The sequence below is a fragment of the Triplophysa rosa genome, linkage group LG25 (genome assembly GCF_024868665.1).
Source record: "Triplophysa rosa linkage group LG25, Trosa_1v2, whole genome shotgun sequence".
In the NCBI taxonomy this organism is placed as follows: Eukaryota; Metazoa; Chordata; class Actinopteri; order Cypriniformes; family Nemacheilidae; genus Triplophysa; species Triplophysa rosa.
Genome location: NC_079914.1, coordinates 12,895,871 through 12,920,095, shown reverse-complemented (window position 1 = coordinate 12,920,095; position 24,225 = coordinate 12,895,871). Strand labels below are relative to the sequence as shown.

Below are 24,225 nucleotides of genomic sequence, written 5' to 3'. Positions count from 1 at the left end.
GCAACAAAACGTCTTTGATCAGACTTCAGAAACAAGAATAGCTTTATTAGCACCTGTCATACAATATAAGCCAAATCATTAAGCAGGGCAGAGCTAATACAGCTTAAAAAACATGTGTAACAAAAACAAATCAACAATGTCATCTAAGCCTTTGTTGCAGTGAAAAGGAAACGTTGAATGCCCTAAACCAACAAGATATCAAAGGAAGTGTGTTGCTGAAGATCTAATAAAGTGCACGTGAGACGGGCAGGATAAGATTTCGTCGTCCTATTTTTACCCAATGAATATATTATATATATATATCTTTTTTTGGCATTTTAAAGTCACAATTCTTTTTTTAGGAGATGATAATGTGCATATGAAAATAAAGAGCCAATATGTACAGGAGCTGATACCAACTTAAATGATCAGATCAGATCAGATTGAATATAACTTTAAATTAACTGTCTATCTATTTTATTGTTGCATCATAAAGATCCCCATTTATTTACAATATTGTTTTCAGAGGTAGAACACAGCAGATTCATAAATCAGTCCATTTAAAGAATAACATATGCAGATCAAAAATGCCATTTTTAATCTTACCCATTTTTTAAATATCGAAATTTCAGGTTTGCTTAATAATAATCCTGCATAATTTTACATTGGAAGACACAGTATTTGCACTTTAAATAAAGCATAAATCATCTGTAATAGCGTGTGTGAATACAGAGGTTATTCATGTGTTCAAATGATGTTTCATCTTCTCTTTCTGAGCATCTAGACCGTCAGCTTTTGCCGTGACTAATTTTGTAAACGTCATTGCAGGCAATATCGTGCGTACAGTAAACACTGCCATCATAAATCTTCTGTTTTGGCTGCCAAGTTTTGCTTCACTTGCAATTTCGCAACGTTTCGTCTTGGTTCTCACAGAACCAGATCTAGACAAATTTGCGTTCAGCGAGGTGTTAAATGATTTCCAGTAGCATTTGTCAAATGAAGAAAAAGACATCTTGCATTAGGCTGCACTGAAGGTGAACTTCTTATCCGTTTCCACATTCAACACTTTTCAGTGCTCGACATCGGCCTATGCATTTACATTCTCAAAACATTTTCTAAACTATAGTTTATACTCTCTAAGTAATCTCAATCCAAATGCGTCAAATAATTCATAACTCAATGAATTACAGATTAACTTGGCAGCTATGTGCAGCAATTTGTTTTGTATTTGGGTTTTAAGTGACAATGTGATGCTTTTTTCTCTCATGTAGCAAAGGTTCTGTGATGTCACATGTGGCATCATCTTTCTTTCACGGTTGACAGCCATGACTATGTAACAGCACTGTGATGTCACAGCATCACTGAGCGAATGTGGGGATGCTGCGGGACCGTTTCATGACCAGACGGACCTCCACGTTGGGAAGACTGTCCCGTTTCGTCTGGCCACACCCCTCGTCCGCCACGGCCATGTGGAGGTCGAAACGCAAAGACACGGATTTCTTTCTCAGTTTGGGATTTCCTTGAAAGAAAGACCCCTCCCATTGCCGGATTACTTTGTCGATCTTTTCTGTCCTGTAGGAAACACACACACGCTTTTACACACCAGCAATCCCTTCGCAAAGAATAAAACGTGAACGTGAACTTACTCTACGTTTCCGTGACCCTCGGCACTTTCTCTGACAACGTTTCCTTCTAGAATCTCCTGAGTTTTTACAGTGCAGATCTCGCCGTCATTGTTTCCACCTGAATCTGGTTATAAACACGCCCATTTTTTCCCCTTTTATGAATACATTGTAGGTAAGCACCCTGATAGCACACATACATCTGGGAGACGTCTATTTGATGTCTGCATTTATATCTGCAAGACATATTTTTTGACTGGTTGTTTGTACATCTTTGAGACGTCTGCCTTCAGATGTCATATAGACATCTAGAACAGTGGTTCTCAAACTTTTTTGTTGTAAGGCCCCCTTTGTGTAGAGTGCATTGCTTTGCGGCCCCCCAAATAAAGGCTTATAATCTTAAACTTAAAATTTTAATTAAACCAAGAAAATATTCAGTTAAACAATGCTAAAACATCAATTCTTTTGGTTGGTGGCGTTGTTTTTCTGATGTTTGATTGCACAAAATGTATGATAGATATCTATATTTCTAAAATGCCACAAAATCTTTGGCCCCCCTGGAACCATCTTGGGCCCCCCAGGAGGCCACGGCCCCCAGTTTGAGAACCACTGATCTAGAAGATGTCGGTAAGATGTTTACGATTTAGAATGGATGTAAAACTGCTCTTTCTAAGATGTTTTTACATAACAGATGTTTTCCAGACCGTCTTTCAGACGTACCGGTGCTATCAGAGCAGTGTTTCCATCGAACAAATAACATTTAAATTGTGTTAGAAAACATATTTAGAATATTATTATAATATTACTAGAAATATTTTGATTTTTTGGGGAGATTGAATGGACTATTGGTTCTCTAACTGTCATACCGCCCCCTACTGGAACATGACTATAAATATATATATACTGCATTTTTTTTTGCCATTTTTGTTTAAATACAACTTAAAATGTTTTATACATTTTTAAAGAATTTCGTACAGTGCAATTTTAATATTTTTTATGCACAGTTTAAACTGTCTTATGAAAACTCGACAACATCAGTAATAAACGAAACATTTTCTCCAGATGTTTAAGATGCTATCACGTGTTCGCCTGACCTGTCAAAATAACAAGGCTCTTCTGGCGACGTAGGCCTGCACCTTTTTTTGGAGTTTTCTCCTCTGTGGAAACAGTCTGAGCGATTTCTTCGTCACATCCGTTGGGCAGACCGTTCTGCTCCAGAGCGGAAACAGACCCCTTCCACGGCTTCAGTTTCAGACCATCTGAACTTAAAAACCTGTAGATAGAAGCAAAAGTGGGATCACGCTCTGGTTACTCTCTAACTGATGAGATGTCTCATAGCTCACAACAACACAAATCACAACATCAAAAGATTGATGACAACCGACAAACATAACATCAACCGTTCGCCACAATACAAGTTTGAGCATGTGTTTGACTGCGTCCCGTCCCCCGACCTGCCCTCCTCGTGCTCCAGGAGCTTCCTGTAGGTGGCGATCTCTCTCTCCAGCCTCATCTTGGTGTTCAGGAGCTGGCTGTGGTTCTGCCGCTGGACCTCCAAACCGTCCCGTACCGTTTCCAACTCCGATTCCAGACTCCCCACGGAGCGTGAGAGATCCTTGAGCTGTGTGGAGTACTGCTGCTGAGTGTGACGTAAGGAGCTTTGGAGACTTCTCTCCTGATGGAGATTTGAAAAAGTCTTTAGTAGAAAGCAATGAGTGATGTGTGCAATGACATGAGGGTGAATAAACGATGACTGAATTTTTGTTTTTGGCTGAACTTTCCCTTTCACCAATAAGTCTTTGTGTAATAGCCGTTTGTGGTTTAATGTGAAAGTATTTAGCACAAAGTGATGTAATTATAGTGTTTTGCGGCAAGGTGAAACGGGTTCATACAATAACTGTGTGTTTAGGCGTGTACAGGTGTGTCGGTGGAGATGTGGGAGTTTAACACACCAAGGCGTGTAACGATTCGATCTCCACCTGCAGACGGTGCCATCGCTTCTTGGCCTCCGTGAGCTCGGCTCGGGCTTCCTTCAGGACCCCGTCACCTGCTCTCACCTGCACACACACAACCCTGCTGAAAAAAAACCCAATAGAACCCTGCACAAAACACATTAAAAAATGTAATGGATTTAATGGTTATAATGGGAATTGTATTGGTTTTAATGGATACTATAATGGTGTCTACTGGTATGTGATGGATTCTGTTGGTGAGGTGTTCTATCCCTGCTGAAAAAATCAATAGAAACCATTAAAGAAGTTATAATGGTTTTATTGGTTTTAAAGGGATTTGTATTGGTTTAAATGGAAACTGTAATGGTTCTACTGGTATGTGATGGATTCTATTGGTGGGATGTTAAATCCTACTGGAATAATGCCCAAAACACACTACAAAAAGGCATTTTGTAATGGTTTTAATGGAAAATCTAATGGTTCATAATGGTATTTTATTGTAAACCATTAGAATTTCTGTAATGGTTTCTGTTGGGGTTCTATTGTTTTTTTCAGCAGGGATGGCATCCTACTGGAATAATGCCCAAAACACACTACAATAACGATCCTGCTAAAAAAAAAAAAAATAGAAACCCACCAGAAACCATTACAGAAATTCTAATGGTTTACAATAAAATACCATTATGAACCATTAGCTTTTTCCATTAAAACCATCACAAAATTATTTTTTGTAGTGTGTTTTGGGCATTATTCCAGTAGGATTTAACAACAGAATCCATCACATACCAGTAGAATCATTACAGTTTCCATTTAAACCAATACAAATCCCTTTAAACCCATTAAAACCATTATAATTTCTTTAATGGTTTCTATTTTTTTTCAGCAGGGATGGCATCCTACTGGAATAATGCCCAAAACACACTACGATCCTGCTAAAAAAACCCAATAGAAACCCAACAGAAACCATTACAGAAATTCTAATGGTTTACAATAAAATACCATTATGAACCATTAGCTTTTTCCATTAAAACCATCACAAAATTCCTTTTTGTAGTGTGTTTTGGGCATTATTCCAGTAGGATTTAACATCCCACCAATAGAATCCATCACATACCAGTAGAATCATTACAGTTTCTATTAAAACCAATACAAATCCCTTTAAAACCAATAAAACCATTATAACTTCTTTAATGGTTTCTATTGATTTTTTCAGCAGGGATGTATGTTATTTTTGGTCGGAACAAATAAAACATCATTGAATCCACTGGAAAAAGACCCACATCACACTAAATAAAGGAATTTTGTACTGGTTGTAATGGTTGACCCCTAATGGTTCATAATGTTATTTGTACTGGAAACCATTAGAATTCAAATAGGGAAATAAATTATTCATTGGATTGGATAACAAATAATGGCTGGGATAGTTAACTCAAAAAGACTACTATGATAGTCAATGGTGCGCCAAAACTGGTTTCCAATATTCATGAAAATATCTTCAAAAGACCCAAAACACACTAGATAATGGTACTTACTTACTGTGGAAAACATTAGAATCTGTACCATTTTTTATTAAACATTAAACATCGTACAAAAAAGGTAACAAGCGTCAATACTTTATAGTATTTTTAAAATAGTACTATAGGAATACCATGTTGTTTTGGACAACATATGTACCATGGTATTCTTGGAAGTATCTTTGCGTACCACATACATAAATTTCAAAACCATAATGGTATAAATACGACAATCATTCAGTACTACGGGTATTATCATGGGATGCCCTGACTTTACCACAGTACTACGACCTACTCTCTGTAAGGATGAGCTGCAGTGTGTTGTTGTGCCCCAAGGAGAATTACGAGGCTTGTTTCTTTTTGTGCTAGGACATAAATTCTGCGCTGACAGATAATGATCACCCTCTGATTGAAACAATAAAAGATTCTCTGTTGCCTTGACATCCCATTGTTATTTGAATATTAATAGAATTGTTAGCAGTCCACACACACACGCACGCACACACACACACACACACACACACACACACTGCAGCGCCCTGACCAGCAGACCAGAGAGTGTGCGAAGGAGAAAGTGAGAGATGGAGAGATAAAGAGAGAATTCTGGACTCGTACCTGTAGAGGAAACGGCGCCATGGGGCCGTTTGCATCCTTGCGGGGCCTCGTCTGTGTTGCCGGGCCGGATCCTGGGGCTGGATTTGAGTCAGGGCTGCTCTGAGCGGGGCTGGAGTGGTCGCACCGGGTGCTGGTCCGGGAGAGATCCATTCCTCTGCCATTCTCTCCTGCAGCAACCTGCGCTAGCACTCGATCAGACTCCAGTACTGCCCGTCTCTGGTGCTGATCCAGCTCCTTCTGTCAGCCAGAGAGAGAGAGAGAGAGAGAGAGAGAGAGAAGGATTTAAAGGGGGTCACATCATGAATAAGGGATTTCATGTACCTTGAAAACAAAACATAACTAGTTTGACTTTCTTTCTTCTGCAGAACACGAAAGAAGATATTTTGACGAATGTCGGTAACCAAACAACACTGGACCCCTATTGACTTCCATTGTATGGACACAAAACCAATGCGACATTTCTCAAAATATCCTCTTTTGTGTCCCACTGAAGAATGAGTCATATACAGGTTTTGAAATACATAAGGGTGTTGAAATGAGGACATTTTTCCATATTTTTCAGGAAAATCTTCTAAAACACTGAAGATTAACTGACACACACACCTCTTTCCTTCAGGCTAACCGCATTTTGCATTTTGCATTTTGGCATGTACAGAACATTTTCGACAAGCATCTTTACCAAAGGCAGATGTCAACATTTCCCCACATAAAATGATTTATGTGACAGATCATTGCACACGCAACACACACACAATTGCGCAACACATTCAACTACACACAGTCCGTTTACCTCTTGTTCTTTTATAAGTTCCTGGAACTCCTTTTCGGATTGCGACAGCTGCTTCTCTAGAAGTTTGTTGGTCATCTCCACCTCCTTCTTCTTCAGTTTCAGCTGTGACACCTGCTGTTCTGTCACGCGACGAAATTTCTCCTCTGTTTCACACCTACACAAACATAGAGTACACACATTACATTATGGATATACCATGGACATATATAATTATAATTTATTGTAATCATGATGACCGCAAACTGTAGTGCAATAGAAGAATGAAATACAAGTAGAGAACATGTCAGGATATTACTAATGTTTATTTTATAGCGCCTTTTAATTAAATTACATTCACAAAAAATGTCCCTTAAGGAAGATTTGTCACAGTGATACAATATTTGTATACATCATTTTTGTGCAGAATTTGACAAAATTATATCTTACGTGGAAATTATGCATATGTAGTTTGTCTTTATTTTTGACAAAAATGTATTTTCTGATACACTTTATATGAAACGTATATGATACTTTCTGTGTGCATGGAAAGCTGCTTTCCAACAATGCAAAATTGTGAAGAGCGCCATATAAATAAAACTGAATTGAGTATTGCGGGTCATGGAGGAACTGTGGGACAATTGTAATTCGTGCAAAAATTGCTATAAATTATTTTCATACAATAGATTACCCTGTTTTTCAATAATTAGTATTACAATACTATTTTAAACATAATTTGTCACGAACTGGCAGAACGTGGTGGAAGAGAGAACCCAAGCGCAGGCAGGCAGTGAAGGGGTTAACAAAAAGACTTTATTCAAAAACACAACACAAAACACCCTCGATGGGGGAAAAACAAAACTAAGAGTTATAATTAAAACAAGAGACTTCCCACGAGGGGGCAAAATGAAAACAAGACAAATAAACCAAACTAAAGGACACGACCAAACGTCTTAAATCATAAAGCACAAAACTCACGAAACACGAACAGGGCAAGGACTAGGAACACGGGTGAGAGCACAAACATAATCCACACAGTACAGGCACCAAACACATACAATGCATGAGCACATGACAAAGAAACAAGAGGGTATTTATAGGAAACACAAACGAGGGATAACGACATGGGGCAGGTGTGAGACATTAAACACTCAGGGAAAGATAACGAGGAAACAAGAGGGATGGGAACAGAGACGAGACACTGGAAAAACACATGAGAGGTAAAAACATAAACATCTCATGGTCTTCCCACATAAAACCCAAGGACTCTGCCCCGATCCCACCACACGACTAGAATTTCATAAACAAGACGGTGGGACCGTGACATAATTACACTGTAAAAAAATCCGTTAAAAAAATGAAATTTTCTGTAAACAGGAGAAACAGAAATATACAATAAAATAAAAATCCTGTAAAATTACAGGATGTAAGGTTATATATTAAATAGTTTTTTCTTGTAAATTTGTTGTCTTTTTCTGAAGTTTTATAGTTTTTGAAATTAACTGTGAAAAAGAAATCTTATTAAAAACCCTGAAATTTTCTGGCAGCTTGGGTGCAGCTGCGCCATGAAATAAACTGTAAAATAACGTTTTTCCCCTGTAAAATTAACCTTTCCCTGTTTTTCTTGTAAATTTGTGGTCATTTTCTGTAATTTGACGTTTTTTGACCGCGTTTCAAAAATACATACAAAATCTGTAAAGAAAACAGTAAAATTAAAATTTATTTGTAAAATAAAACTTTGAAATACTAATAAGTAAAAAGTATATTTGCAAAAACAGATACCTCAGTTTTTAAATGATTCAAAAATCATGTTTTTCATTGTGCATTCCAAGTAATATCAATCAAACAACAACTGAGTTATTTTGATTAAGTAATAATAACTAACAAAAAACAATAAACACAATAAATGGAGTTTTTACAGGTTTAAAAACATAGTTAGGCCTATCTGCTTTTGCAAATATACTCTTCAAGAAATACATTTACGATGATCTTCATGTTTTAAGATTGAAGGGCTGAGTCTGCAATAAGAGTCAAAGAATGAAAAACATTTAAAAAGAAAAATGCATTGTTGAAAGTATACGGTAAAACGTCTCCTAACCGTTTTAATCTGGCATTCATATAACAAAATGATTAAAGAGGATATTTGTTTAATTTAAAAAAAATCATCCCCTGGGATATAGAAGTGTCTGAACATGCAGCGCACACCCATTAACAATCATTTTAAATGGCAGCTTCTTTGGAAATTAAAACGAACTCTGATTTCACAGTTACACCTAACAGAAGATTCTGAATCATTGATTTATCTATTGTCATTATTTTATCAACAAAAACTCACTCTGATTGGCTGCTTGCCATTCTGGCATTGTGACATCATTAGGTAAGGGATAATGTAAGCAGCTGGTTGTTATTGCAGAAATAAGGGGCTTGTTTCGCGATAACAGCCGGCTGCTTGTACATTATCCCGCTTATTATACGGCTACTTGCCACATTAGGAAAAAACTGGACGTAAAATGTGAATTTGAAATATTTTATTAGCTCATTTTTACCGAATGCAGACCAAGTTCCGTGAGGAAAAGCCGTTTAGTTTCGGTTTTAAAGTAAGAAACGACGTTCAAAACGTCACGAACAGGCAAATTGGTTGAATCGTTTGTAAATATAAGGTCATATATGTTATTAAAAGACATATTTATATTTTACATATTTGAAAATAACAACCCTTAGAATGTCGCGACTGGCCAATCAGAATCAAGCATTCAAATGAGCCGTGTAATGTTAATAATATATGTTAATTTTGTTTGACAAGCTTCTAGTTGGCTATTATTATGGAGTTAACCTTTGTCTTTATTATTATTCATTTTTAGAGGCAATATGTAAATAACACACAGACACACATATATTTATAGATATTTAGATAATGGATGGTTAGACAGACACAGACAGACGACGATTAACTGTTCATACTACACGTGTAGTATTTTTTGCATTGATAACTAGTCATGCAAACCTTAACGTTTTTGTTTCAACACATTTCAATTGCTTTTACTTGCTTTTTCTCACCACAAGAGGGCGTTAACATCACCAAACCATTCATTGTGATGCTTTGATGCCATCAGTTTATCTTTGTTATCATGTTGACATGTATGCTGTGTAAATGTTGTCGACAATATGCAAATTTCCCATTCCAAACACACCCTGCATAACTATGTTGTTTTGGCTAATTTGCATATTACGACAGAACTACAGGTTCTGACCTGTTCTGTAAATGCGAGGCCTCGGTTTTCACAGCGTCGGATTGCAACAAAACCTCTGCGTTTTCCATCAGCATCCTGCTAACCTACAAACACAGAAAATACACTTAGCCAAATAATAAAGAGAGAAAGTACAGAACGCCCAATAGCCCGGGGTTGAGAAATTGCGGGCAGAACAGTTTGATCAAACGAAATATTAAAGGTCAATTATTATATTTAGTTCAGATTTATAGCCGATAAATGCCTGTTGACACCCAACTAATCATGGGAACATTTCTAAATTCTTAGTGTGAAAAGATTATAGTGTATACAGTGCATCAGTCTGCACGGCTGACAGAAAGACAGACAGTATCCCACTGAATATCTGAAAGATGTTTTGACAGCTGCCAGGATTGTTGGTTTAACGTTTATATAACGCGTTTCTCAACATAATGATTTTATCTCGATTGAATTTGCTCCAGAGCAAACAAAATGGTCTTTGTTATGGATCATTTTAAGTCCATTGCAACCCGGTTTTAACCATTTTCTGCATTTTTTGTGTCTTTAAGCATGCAGGTTATTAGGTTATTGTGTAGGGGTCAAAGGTCGAGCAGCGTGTAAAAAACCGACCCTGAAGTGCTGAAGGATTAACAATCTTTCCCAAGGTAATGATAGCTAAGAGAACAGGAAGGGGTTTAAGGAAGCGCAGGTGTTATGCGTCTCTCTGCCTCTGGAAAATAGTTAACTACCTGTTTAGTCTGGTGGAATTCAAACCAATATGCTTAAATAGGGGTTTGCGTTTTTGGCACATTGCCATACTATGGGTACTATTTAGGCAGATTGTAGTATGTGCACTATGCATGTGCAGTTTGTGATTTGTTATAGGATACCCAAATCACCAAAATGCAAATTATAGACAGAACTCATTGTGTTAGGTTTGTGTATCCCACAATGCAGTGCAAAAAAATAGATAGAAAATAGAAAAATCATGTTGCGAGAACACAGGCTCTACATTATGCTTCAAACCTGTATACATTTGTTTGTTCTGCTGAACACAAAAGATGTTTTAACATATGTGGGAAACTACACCGTTCTGGGGCACCATTGACTACCATAGTAGATTTTGTTTCCTACATAGTCAATAGTGTTTGATTACAAACATTCTTCCAAATATCTTTTTTTTGTGCGTGTAAAGCAGAGCAACAAAATTTACACAGGTTTGCCAGCCAGTGTCAGTATTTTTGATCATATTCACCAAACTTTCATGGCTCTATTTTGTCGTTTAAACGGGCAAACATTTACAACCTCACGGGAATTCGTAACGATTTTATGAGGTGGCTTATTCGTGTGAATTTGTACTCTGTGAATCGTACAAAACGTGCGATTACTAGAAAAAAAGCAATTTTGCAACCCAACCCCTAACCCCGCCCCTAACGCCACTGGCGCAAAAGCAAATTGTACTAAAATGCACGAATGAGATCGTACGAATTCATACGAATTCGCCAAAATTAGCCACCTGGTGAAATAGTTACGTTTTTGCTGTGTTGACATTTATTATATCACAGGAAAAAAAGCTTCATTCATTTTTATTTAGCATAAAGTAAGTGGACAATATTTAAAAAAAAAGCTGAGAAAATGGGTTTTTGAGAGACTTCTTCCAGATCGGATTCAAAACGATGATCAAAAGATAGATAGAGAATTCGCTTGTTTTTTCGGATCCGTAGATGCGTAACAGCGCCCCCACAGTGAAAACATGAAATGACGGAAACATAACATGTCATCAATGACGGGAAAATGTTAATACATTTCAATTTTTTTGGAAGTTGTTTATTTTTGGTAGGGCACCCAATCTATACAATTTGCCGGTGATGTGCAAATGTTTATTTTTGTGTTAACTGTCGACACTAACTTGAAACAAAAACGAAAAATAGCTACCTTTCTTTTAAAATATTTAATTGTTATATAAAATCTAGATGCCACTGGAAAAAAAAGGATGCGTGCGTTCCATTCCAAACACATTACTTCAAACGGCAAAAAATCTTCACAAATTCTGGGTAATTTTACCCAGCATTGGATGAAAAAGTGACGAACACAGCCGTCGGGTTGAAAATTGACCTATGCTGGATTGTTTCACCCCAAAATGCTAGGTTGCTTTAAACCACCCTTGTGTCAAATATAAACCATTTGTTGAGTTTGTCTCTTTTTGAAAATTATTAGTAGATTTTTCACAGTTATTCATTTGAGCAGTTGGATAAAATAACCAGTCCAGAATGAGATTTACAAAAATCAAAGGTTGAATTTGAGACAATTCATAACATTGAGAATGAAAAGGTGCATTGCATTGTGGGATATGTGTTGTTGTGGTTTTGCCTGTACATTTTGGCAACTGCTGTGGTGCATGCAAACGAAAAGATCACATTCTTTGGGAAGCATATAAAGTAATACTGCCAAAAAAGTGTATGGTGCAAAGGTAATATAACATATCTAACCATTTCTGAGTCTCAAGGAAACATTAACAAAAACTTCGCTATCTAAAGCATTTGATTCAACTCATTACCTTATCAGTAAAATCTCCTGGAATGATCTGGGCGTGTCAAAATAGAGACCTGACGGGCCCTCGGGGGCCACATTGAAAAACAAACTTCAAGACTTGAAAAAAGCATTTAATTTCCTAATTAAGATTATTAACCGAGTCTCAGTCTTTTCTCACGGTCACCTGACCACATGTAGTGAACTCATAAGAACATCGTGTATCACCTCCAGGTCCCACCGCATCACGGTAATGATGTTAAAAACACATAATCAGCAACCGCCGCGAGAACGCAGACCGACCTGAGCTCGAAGTTCCCGTGCCAGCGCCTCCTTGCCGCACCGGTCCTGTGACGGAGCAACGTTTCTCTTCCCCCATTCCACAATCTGCTCCTCCAGTCTGCGGTTCACCTGTTCCAACAGACGCACGTGCTCCACGAAACCTTTCAACCTCTCGTTCAGGTCCCTGAGGGACCCTTTTGGATCCTTCAGTCCATCCATGTGGTCCCTGCAAAGACACAGAAAACCACGAGAGCTTGTCTTGAGTTTGCGGCATGCCACACCTCAGTTGATGTTTTGGGTGTTTACCGAGCAAATATTTATCAAGAATACATACGCTTCTGTAGACGTGGCTGTTAAAGACGTCGCAGACACACTATCATGATTGTCTTTCCCAGGCCCTAAATGGGACGGTCGGTAGGCCTACATCAGGGGTCCGCCGGGGTCCTGACACTGAAAAGTCTGTCATGCACCAAAGCCAGAAGGCTGTGTCACGAGTTCTGGCAATGCTTTTGTGCTTACTGATCCCGGATTACAGTCACAATCACACTTAGACAGGGCCGTAGATAAACACAAAGACTCGGGGTCAAAGTCTAACTTGGAGTTTTATGGCATGTGCGAGCATGTGTTTGCTCCGTACATGAGGTTTGTATGTATTGTTGTAGGCACATGTGTAGATTAGATTCACCGTTGGCTTCAATAGCATTTTTTTAAATAATGGTTTTTCCGTGGACTTGTCTTCAGGTAGAGAACACAGTCCTTAGGGCATACTTACACAATACAAACAGCCTTACAAAGTCACTGCGGCGGCGCACAAAAGGAATTTGCGCAGTTTGCTTGTACCTAATACCATTTATTGTATTATAACAAGGATTTAAAACCTACTTGTCTTGGTTGTTTACATTAAATGTTGTAAGCTTTAAAGCCACAAGACTCCAGATTTCAACAATATTTTCTAAAACACGCATGCACGAACTTATGCAACGCACAGTTGAGCAAACAATGACGACAGCCTTTGACAAATCTTTGATCAGTTCACAAGCTCAGTGAAAGTTCATCAGAAAACAAAACAAAAGCTACTTACCCACACGCCCTTGGCTTTTCCCGCCCCCTTTATCTTTTTTACCGTCCCTGCTCAGGTGATTTCCCCTCAGATGAGAGTCACGCTCTGCGGCCGGGCGAGAGTCCATCTGGCTGTGCCGGGATACACCCTCGCACATCTGGTTCTGGGGGTGTCGACGCATCTGGTAGTCACGGGACAGGGAATGCCGCCCGACTCGTTCTGGCCCCCGGCGTTGAGGTCCATGACAAAACATGTGGTCTAATGACACGTCTCCTTAAAAGGTAGGGAATGTAATTGCAGGTAAACGATGGCGTGCACGCGCCTGCCTGTCCAACAGTAAATCTACGAGGTGGCCTGACGGAGTAAACAACTTAGTCTGCATGGACAAGGAAATCGTCAGTGCTAGAAATAAAAATTTACAACGAGATAAGTGGATCTTAACGATTTTGCCTTCAAGGCCCCCCTGAATGTTCAAAGCCCCCCTTTCTAATTTCATCACTATAAAATATTCTAGACCTTAGCTTAGCTAGAAAGATGCATGTTTGTTATGTAAAAAATCAAATGCTTAGAAATGATTCATTGTATAACATCTTAGCTTATTTTTATGTTTGTTTTATTTCTTGAGGACCCCTAGTGGGCCCCAGGCCCCCTGTCGAGAAATATGGATGATTGGTGTTATTTAAGGAAAATTGAGTCATTACATATTGCAATACAATTACATACACCTGATTTCACATGTTTTTTACAAAACATAAATATTTACACACACACACACGCATGCACGCGCACAAGCATTTTCTGCTTCAAATCATCAAATCAATATTTGCACTTTTGTTGTATCAATATTTGTACTTTCTGTTCCAATATTTATACTTTCTGTCATGTCCATATCTTTTAACACATTTGGTTTTCCCACCACAGGACTTAAAAAAAGGCAAACACTTTGAAATTTAAAATACACATGACACAGCACATAAAAAATAAATATCAATGTAAACAGTGTAAACAATAAGGGCATAGCAATTCGTAAAGCGAAATACACAACACTGGGATCATGATATGATAGTATCACAATATTTCTAACACAGTTTTAAAAAGTGAAACTGAATTTTAAATTACAGATTAATTTACAAAACGTTATAAAAATGCAATATTTTCTTAGTTGTACATACAACTTCTGTATGTAAAGTAATGAAAACAGAAAAATAATAAAAAATGATTTTTCCTCCCCCTCTTTTTTACATGCTGTTTTAAGGCTTCTTGTCTGTCTTTGTCCTTTTTGTGTGTTAAAATAATGATAAAACAAGCATAAAAGCTTGATAAAAATTAAATAAAAAAAGACAAACTTTAAAGTGATGGTTGACCCAAAAGTGAAAATTTTGTCATCATTTTTGGGTGAACTACCCCTTTAAGAGAGAACTTCTTAAAACTCACTAAAGCAGTAAGAACTCAATGCACAAAACAAAACATACATTAAACCAAAACATAAACACAGGTGTGCTGGTAGCTCAACCAATGGGTTTAAATACGTCATATTTAAAAAATGTAAAAAAAAAAAAAAGTAAATATAAAAAGCATTGCCACAGCAATTGAATGCATATTTTGTAATTTTATGGTATATTGATATGACCTTACACCCCTTGTAAGCAACATTAGGGCGACCTTGCATATACAGTGTAAATCTTTCAAACCTAGACCCCCCCCCGGAGGATTTAAGCACAAAAATGACTCAAACATGTAATAATATCAATGCATTAAATGACCAACTGACATATTTCGAAATCAAAGACATAACACATGCACACTTCACAACTGCGCACGTGTGCAAGTATGGCTCCATCAGTAGTACACCTGTTACATGACGTTGACTTATTGTTTTAAAGTCATCTCAAAAATGTCAAAAAAGGGGAAATGAGTTGAGAGAACACCTCAAGCACATTCCTCTGTTATCTTGTCATACATTACATGTGACTTTAATGACAGAATACAAGTCTCCAACTGACACACTATGTCTTTCTCACCCTGTTTGTTGACACAAAGTCAAAGATGATTAGTTTACACCACTTCAAAGACCCTTCAGCTATGCAGAACGTCTTGTTTGACTTTTCCTTGCAATTACGTCTTTTTAGGCCCTAAAACAACATATTGATGGGGCTGTAATGGGATACTTTGTCCCTTCTGAATTAATCCATCAACGCCACCTCTATGCAAATAAAAAGAAAACTATTAAACTAATCCAAACACGAACAGCTCTCGACTTGTTTAGTTTTTCGGGATGAACGTAAATCACCATCAGTCATCTGTGAATCTGTAAAATACACCCTAACTTGCACTTGCTGTCACTGACGTAACAATAGTCATGATTCCTGTCCGTCTGTTGTCCAAATCTGTACGAAACCTGTCCCAACATGTCGATTATATGTAATGCTTTGTGTGTATAATGTCTTTATTTCACACAACATAATCACATGTTTAATCATCAAATGTGCAGACAGACGGTAAGGGTGAGCCACACCCGGGGCGCACCCGTGCGGTAAAACCACGCTAGGCATGCGACGCTACAATGCTCAGGCATGTCGCCATGGATAGTGCGCATTGCTGCGTGTCTCCACTGTTTAAAACAAACAATGCAGTGAAAACGAATAGTGATTTATAGGAAGGCGGCGGATCGTGAGAAGACAGTTAAGGAAGTTCACGATGGCTTGGCGGGTAATTACGCTTGACAAGCTTTTAGGATTTCGGTACGGTTTGTGGTTGTTGTTATGAGGAAGATCTTTATGTTTATAGACAATAACACTTTCACTACATGTAAAGACAGTATTATTCAAAATGTAGTGTCACTTTTTGTTGCATTGTGAATAATAGTAAAATCAACAAAAATGTGCAAAGACTATGCAAATAAATGTGATAACTATGGGAATTACTATGGGAATTATGTGAATTTATTAATTGTGCCTCATGAGGTATACAATTAAGACGATTTTTAAAAAAGTTTTTAAAAGTCTATTCTGGGCTCTTATTGGCTGCTTTTTTCATCATTTGGTCGAAGTCATTTAAGTAAAGTAAAGTAAAGTAAAGTAAAGTAAAGTAAAGTAAAGTAAAGTAAGGTAAAGTAAAGTAAAGTAAAACTAAACTAAACTAAATTTAATTTAATTTAATTTAATTTAATTTAATTAAAACAATAAAAGAAAAGAAAATAATAAAATAATAAAAGAAAAGAAAATATAAAAGAAAACAATAAATAAATAAAATAAAATATTTGCGTCACCATTCATGTTATTTCATTATGTATTAACTAAATGTTAACAGATCCTTTTAACTTTTAATAAAAAAAATGTATTAGTGAATTCTGAAATCAAATACATTAACACATACAAACTTATTGTTTTCTCCAGACGTGCCTTCAGACCACAAAAAGTTTTAAGATCGTGACAAACATTTTAGTCACGTGACCACTTGAACTTGTGGATGTAGACAGTCAGACAGATTGGCAGATAAACTGTCAACTGTTTTGGGATTAAGTGACTTTGAAAGTTATCCAACCATCCTTCACCAAACATCAGTCAAGTGTACCGTATTCATCTCCTGGTGAAACCTCCACATTGTTCCACAAACATGAAACATCATCCCGTTCGTCTGCTTCATTATCGGTCACCGTGTTTGCACGAACCAAGACATCAAAATAAAAAAACATGAAGCGCGTCATATCACAGGGGCCACATCAAACGACAGGTTTAAAAAAAAAAGAAGCATGCAAAGTAATTGATGACACACAATGACTTTCAAAGTGAATTATGTAAAGGGTGTTATTCGTGCAGAAAGACATTTCGTACACATAAAAGAAGAAATCCACCCTGAACGAAACATCCTGACAATTCACAAAATGGCATCTGAATGATCATAATCATTAATGATGTCTTCCATAACTGGGAGCTCAATTCAATCTCATTGTGAATTTGTATTAGACCTATTACTTAACCATTTCTGGTATTTCATATTAAACGTCATTGAAAGATACAAATTGGTTATTTTAAGAAAAACTCAAAACGTGCCAATTTGCAAGCCTCAACCGCACCGAAGAGTCATCTTAAACCCAGAACATCGATCTTATCAATGAATGAATGTGTGAAGACGAGGGTTTAGGTTACAAAATCTCAATGCTTCACAATAGAAGTCTTCAATTTGCTTGACACTGGTTGGTGATCGGCGATCGCCCCGGGTGAGAAAAGAGACTTAAAAACAATTATGTAGAGGAGTGTCTTTGATGATTAAATCCAAAACAGGGATGGGCACATAACTCTCACTTATACCAGTCGAACTGGTCGGGGTGGTGCGGTGAACCGTTGGTTTTTACTTACCACGGCGTTACGCTGACCTCTAATCAGTCCTTAATGGCTCTGGACCAGTGCTGTGTAAACAAAACAAACAGTTAAAGTATGACAATGGTGGGCATGTTTCAAGTAATTGTTTGGTGTTAACACTTCGAACCTTGTCTGACAAATGGTATTTAGTATTAATTTGATCAACTTTTAATGATCATTTTTTATAAATGTGCCGTTGTGTTAAGTTTTGAAATGGGTGTTTTTTAAATTTTTTGGCATTTGAATCTCATATTTATAGTAAATTGATTCAATGTTTATGTTTCCACCGAAGAAGAGATCAAGTTGGTCCTGACGAAGACTTTTGTTTTGTTTATGATTCGCACCTACTAGGATCATCTTGCATCCACCCGAAACCACTTCTCTGTTCATAGATGCTCTCATCCACCCCACCTCTTTCTGTTAGAGGACCAGCACTGTGAATAAAAGAAGGAAACATTTAAAATTTGTATTTTGTACAAATCATGATATAACAACCAAACATACTGTTTTGACAGATTAAAATAAATATAAAACGATTTAAATGCATTAAAACAACTAGTAAAGAAACTGTTGTGCTGATAAAGCTTAACAAAATAAATAAAATAAAATAGAGGTTACTTTAGATTAAATAAATGTATTTGAGGAAACGTAAACAACACTGGTCCAGAACTACTTCCTGTTTCAGTTTTTTAACGCTGGTATGTTTTGATGCTGGTTTGTGCTGGTTTAAGATGGTCATGTGCTGGTCCTAAGATGGTCAAACCAGCATCAAAACATACCTAACCCATGCTGTTTTTTTCAACAGGGGCATAAACATTTCAACAAAATAGGCCTACAACCAACAAAATATTTATAAACGAATCAAAATGTTAAACAAATATGCTTGAAATGTAATTATATGAAAAAGGGTTAAAAATTCAAATAAAAACGAAACCGGAAGTGCTGCTTAACCAGTGTTTACACCTCGCAACGTGGACCGTTTTAATAAAATAAATATTTATATTCATATAAAATATTAAACTTAAATTATTGTCCTTACAGATCCAGGTTTAACAATCCTAAACCAAGTACATACAAAAGCACATGTTGTCTTTGTCAAACAAAGGTGACATTTGGGAAATCCATCCTCACAGGGAGGAATCCCTGATGTGTGAAAGTTGGCTAAAGGGATCGGATCAGCGCGTTGGCTGAAACTCGTAGCCCCACCAGCACAAGACATAAAATACGATTCTTTTTTTAAGACGAGTCTATTTACAGATGAACGGAGACGTTGATTCAGTCTGGATGAGGTGAGGTATGCGGGAGTGGAGAGATGCAGACGTGAACACACCCTTATTAGTGTAGGCGAACGGAAAGGTCTCGTGGGAGCTCAATACTTCGTAATGAGGGCATTAAGATACTGCAAACACTAAAGGGAAAGCCGTGACTAATGCAGTGATGTAAAGAACCAAATCATTGTGATTGAAAAATGACGACAAAAATGTCACGCGCATGCAGGCAGGTCTGCGCAGGTGTGCACAACTTAATCGCGTCTGCTGGATCACATTTTCCTTTGTACACATATTGCAATGACATGGCTTAGGGATGGTTAAAGGCTACTTCAATATTTTAATAATAATGACATAAAAAACAATAATAAAATTCACAGAAAACGCATTTCGCGTCGAGTGTCTTTTTGTTTACAACTCTTATCGCTAAATTGCGTTATCGTGATCTGATATGCTTAGATCAGTTTATTATGTTTCATGAAATGCTCATTATGTTCTTTAATAATCTAATAATATTACATTATCACTGACTAAAGTTTAGTTAACATTATAACCTTGCAATCGTTTAAATCATGAAAAATTGTCACTAATCTGGGTGTGACGTGAGCTTAAAGTCCTCATTCTACACATACCCATATGGGTCAATTACCTTAGTCACAGGATAGTTGGTTGTAGTTTATAATAACTTTCATTCATAATATCAACTTACATGTACGAAATTAAAGTATAGCATTAACATTTTTGTTGGTGAAAACAAATGCAGACTATATGCTTTTAAAAACGGTAAACTGTAGTGCACAAATTATTTGCTAAAAAGCAGTCACTTGTTTAAAAAATTGTACTTTCAAATAGGTTTTAAATTGCTAATAACATGCGAAAAATGTTATGTTAACAGTAATAATACTGTTGCAATATAGAGTAAATTTTGGTTGAATTTTGGTCCAAATCAACCTGAATTACTTACATAAAGCATATCCTTACATATTAACTTACATAAAGGATTTTATAACCCTTTTTAATATTTAAATGCATTATATAATTCAATGTCGTCAGACTGGAACTCTCTTCAAATGAAATTGCGTATAAATCAGTTGGTGTCTCTTTGTAAATTCAAAACACGTTTGTGTGCAATAGAAAATGATTTAATGATTTGCAAATGCTTTTAATGCTGTAATATTTTATTGTTGTGATGTATTGTTCTTTGTTGTACGTGTATTTGTATAACTGGGCCGCCTATTTTGGCCAGGACACTCCTGGAAAAGAGATTTTTAATCTCAGTGAGGTTCTTTCCTGGTTAAATAAAGGCAAATAAATAAATGTCCTGAAAAGTGGGTTACCTAGATTTTGTATAGGCCTACTGTATATGTCTCGACAACACAGTTGATGTTAATGCGTAAAATCGTGTCGGTCAGGTTATAGTCGTGTAGTACTCTGTACCTGGGTCACTTTTTTATCCGGCGCACCCTGGGCACACCCGTTTGATGCCTTTTAGATAATTATTACCGTAAATAAGCCGACGAAACCCCACCCCCTGCTGAACAATATATATAGACCCTTGGAAAGAGAAAACCATTAAGCAGCTGTCAGACGTGTACCAACCCAAAGCGCAGAGACAACATCACCAGAAACCATGACTCAGGTGAAACAGTCCGTTACCCGTCAGACGTTCTCCAGCTCCAGCTCTCGTCCCTCCTTCACCTCGCACTCCCTGTCCGGTGGATACTCCAGGCGCATCGCGGTCGGACGCGCGCCGAGCGTCTATGGAGGCGCCGGGGGGTCCAGCGTGCGAGTCTCGTACGCACAGAGCAACGGGTTTGATCTGGCAAGTGCGCTCGGCGGGGGTGACAATGGTTTCGGCACGAATTTCAACGAGAAGTCCACCATGCAGAACCTCAACGACCGCCTGGCAAGCTACCTGGAAAAGGTGCGCTCTTTGGAGAAAGCCAACGCGCAACTGGAGCGTCAGATCCGCGAGTGGTACGACAAGAGAACCCCGGTCACCAGAGACTACAGCCAATATTATGCCATCATTGAGGACCTCCGCAAAAAAGTGAGTTTTTATATTACCCCGCTGAGAAAACGAAAGAAATTCGAATGGTCTCGTTTACAAATACCATTACAGCATGATTTATAGTGTGTTTTGGGTCTTATTCCAGTAGGATTTAAGGGTTATTTATTGGTTCTCATCAACCAGATAGCATCCCATCACAATACCAATCGAAACCCACAGAGACCATTCCATTAAAACCAGTACACTTCCCATTAAAAACTTGAAATCCATTAGAACTTCTACTGGTTTTCATCATACTTGTCAAAGAGAAAGATATATGTTTTTTTTTAGCATTGTACTATAAAGAAAATGATGTTTAAAAGGTATAGATGGCTTATTGCTATAATCTGTATGTTATTATTCATATTTTATATACTCAATATCTCCACCTTATATTCAAATATTGTATTTATTGGAATCAATATATAAATCTGCATAACACAATAAATTACACAAAGTAATCAGTGTTTGTGTATTAAATGGACCTTAGTTTCTGTATAAGGCTCTGTGACAGTCTTAATATACTCTATAGTTTACATTAAAGTATCTTAAAGTTACCAGTATATTTATCAAATGTCTACTTTCCTCTCTTCAGATATCCGTCGCCACCCAGGACAATGCCCGCATCGTCCTGCAAATCGACAACGCCAAACTAGCGGCCGAAGACTTCAGAGTCAAGTTAGTACACAAAACAAAAACCTGTTTCTCACAGCAGTATAACACTGACGGGGACAAGACCTCATAGAATTCAATTGAAGGAGGGACTTGAGCCATTTCCCAGAACCAGAATGTACATGCATGTAAGGGTGGAAATAAATCACCAAGGACAGTAAGCAACCATCTAGCAATGACACATGTCACCCTAGCAACTGCATAGCAACACGCTTAAACAGCTCAGAATACCATAGCAACCAGACTTTTGCATGGGCGGGAATAACCCAAATTACCTTTCTACTGAGTGACGATCTGTAATGTTTATAATAAGGAGGATTATAATTTGGGTTGTTCCACATTTTATGACCTTTTAATGTCATTCCCAACATTACAACTTTATGGGCATGTAGACACTTGAGTGTCATTACACTCTAACCGGAATAGTTTTTGGCGGCTCCAGGTACGAGAATGAGTTGGCAATGCGTCAGTCGGTGGAGGCAGACATTGCCGGCCTGAGGAAGGTTCTGGATGACCTGACCATGATCCGGTCAGAACTCGAGATGCAGATTGAGGGTCTGAAGGAGGAACTCATCTACATGAAGAAGAACCACGAAGAGGTAAGCAAAGAACATTCAAGGTTTCTTTTTATGGCCCTCCAGGGAGGGCCAAACCAGGTGAAGTGATGAGAGATCTCGAATCCCCAGACCAATAATCTTCTCCCATCAAATGTAATTTCAAACATCATAAGCACTGCAACTCCTGTAATTTACCGTAACTTGGAGCCTTGAAGTTGCACAGTGTAACACTCAAAGTTCAAGCAGATTTTTGATATAACAAAAAAGGGGCAAGGTCAAAACTTAAAAAGGAAACTCTAATATCATTGCTTTGTAGGAGCTCGCTGCTCTTCGCGCTCACATGTCCTCCAGCTCCGTCAACGTGGAAGTCGACGCCGCACCCAACCAGGACCTGGCCCGCATCATGGACGAGATGCGCCAGCAGTACGAGGGCATTACCGAGAAAAACCGCAGAGATATGGAGGCTTGGTACAAGGGCAAAGTAAGTGTAGAGTCGATTACGCATTAAAAAGGTTTATTGTGAACTAGACGGGGACTGAATTATGACTTTCCATGTTTTTGCGCAGTTCGATGAACTCAACAAGCAAGTGTCCATCAAACAAGAAGACTTCTCGCAGTCTCGCAGCGAAGTCAACGAGCTCAGGAGAACGCTGCAGGCTCTGGAGATCGAACTCAAGTCTCAGCTTAGCTTGGTACGTAAAATCATAAAATTAAAATTCACAGTTATTATGAAAATGAACTCTGCTTGATGAAATATGCATAGCTCCACCCCTAACTGTAGTGTTCTGCTCTGTGATTGGACAGAAAGGAGCTCTGGAAGGCACACTTGCAGACACAGAGGGACGGTACAGCCTTCAGCTCAGCCAACTGCAAACAGTCATTAACAGTCTGGAGGAGGAGCTTTGCCAGATGCGCATGGACATTGAGAGACAGGGTAACGAATACAAAGTGCTCCTGGACATCAAGACCAGACTAGAGCTGGAGATCGCAGAGTACAGAAGACTTCTGGATGGAGAGGACATTCAGTAAGTTTGCGTTTTTGCGAAAACATTACAAAGGTTTATTAATAACAATAATTGTGGTTTGCAAATGGCACCCACTACTGTAAACCACTGGTCAAAAAAATATATTTTTAAGATTGCTCATGTTTCATAAATTTCTGTAAAAACTGTTTTTTTTCTTTCGCAGGAGACAAAGAGTCAGGGTTGTAGAGGTTGTGCCCACTCCTCCCCCTCCAAAGCGTAAGTATTTTTATTTTTCGGAAAATCTGTTATTTTACTTAATATTTATTTTAAAGATTATATTATTTTATATACACTACTAATATAAAATATATCTAAATAATATTTATTAATATTTATAAAACGCCATAAAACACAAAAATACAATATAAATGTTAAATGATAATGTTAAATGTTATAAATATAAATGTTAATCTTTCAATCTGTTTGTCTTTCCTCTCCAGACGAACCTGTCGTGACCAAACGCATCCGCACTGTAATCGAAGAGGTGATCGACGGAAAAGTTGTTTCTCGCACAGAGGATGTCGATGTCATGAGCAAGTAAAGACGGCAAAGACAACCTTACAGAAAATAAATTGTACATCTGAATATGAAATAAATGATACCGTTCAACACCTCATGTAAAACACAACAGAAAATAAATGGACAAGCTGCGAAATTCGATGTGTGTTTGGTTTCATTTCTGGATGTGGAGATCCATATATTTATTACAAATGAGTTTTAGTTGTACTCTCTCTAACATACACACT

At 37.7% G+C, this 24,225-nt stretch overlaps 2 protein-coding genes across 8 annotated transcripts; one reads left to right on the top strand and one right to left on the bottom strand.

Moving 5' to 3' along the window:
- Positions 1 to 24: 24 nt before the first annotated feature.
- Positions 25 to 21,892, bottom strand: krt222 (keratin 222). 7 transcript variants are annotated; one of them, XM_057326365.1, is made up of 14 exons: positions 21,784 to 21,892; positions 18,252 to 18,341; positions 17,905 to 17,954; positions 13,568 to 13,819; positions 12,821 to 13,032; positions 12,508 to 12,712; positions 9,700 to 9,782; positions 6,473 to 6,626; positions 5,683 to 5,919; positions 3,554 to 3,658; positions 3,056 to 3,276; positions 2,696 to 2,874; positions 1,626 to 1,728; positions 25 to 1,551 (listed from the first exon to the last, which is right to left on the bottom strand). In XM_057326365.1, the coding sequence occupies exons 6-14, from the start codon at positions 12,703 to 12,705 to the stop codon at positions 1,338 to 1,340; spliced, it is 1,494 nt and encodes a 497-aa protein (XP_057182348.1). In that variant the 5' UTR covers positions 12,706 to 12,712; positions 12,821 to 13,032; positions 13,568 to 13,819; positions 17,905 to 17,954; positions 18,252 to 18,341; positions 21,784 to 21,892; the 3' UTR covers positions 25 to 1,337. The 7 variants fall into 7 exon arrangements, with proteins under 7 accessions (XP_057182348.1, XP_057182349.1, XP_057182352.1 ...); XM_057326366.1 differs by having other exon boundaries at positions 12,821 to 12,945; XM_057326369.1 differs by having other exon boundaries at positions 2,738 to 2,874; positions 12,821 to 13,819.
- LOC130549169 (keratin, type I cytoskeletal 19-like) lies at positions 20,741 to 24,133 on the top strand. Its single transcript, XM_057326370.1, has 8 exons — positions 20,741 to 21,225; positions 21,821 to 21,903; positions 22,340 to 22,496; positions 22,771 to 22,935; positions 23,021 to 23,146; positions 23,259 to 23,479; positions 23,643 to 23,695; positions 23,920 to 24,133. The coding sequence occupies exons 1-8, from the start codon at positions 20,806 to 20,808 to the stop codon at positions 24,018 to 24,020; spliced, it is 1,326 nt and encodes a 441-aa protein (XP_057182353.1). The 5' UTR covers positions 20,741 to 20,805; the 3' UTR covers positions 24,021 to 24,133.
- The last annotated feature ends 92 nt before the right edge of the window (positions 24,134 to 24,225 follow it).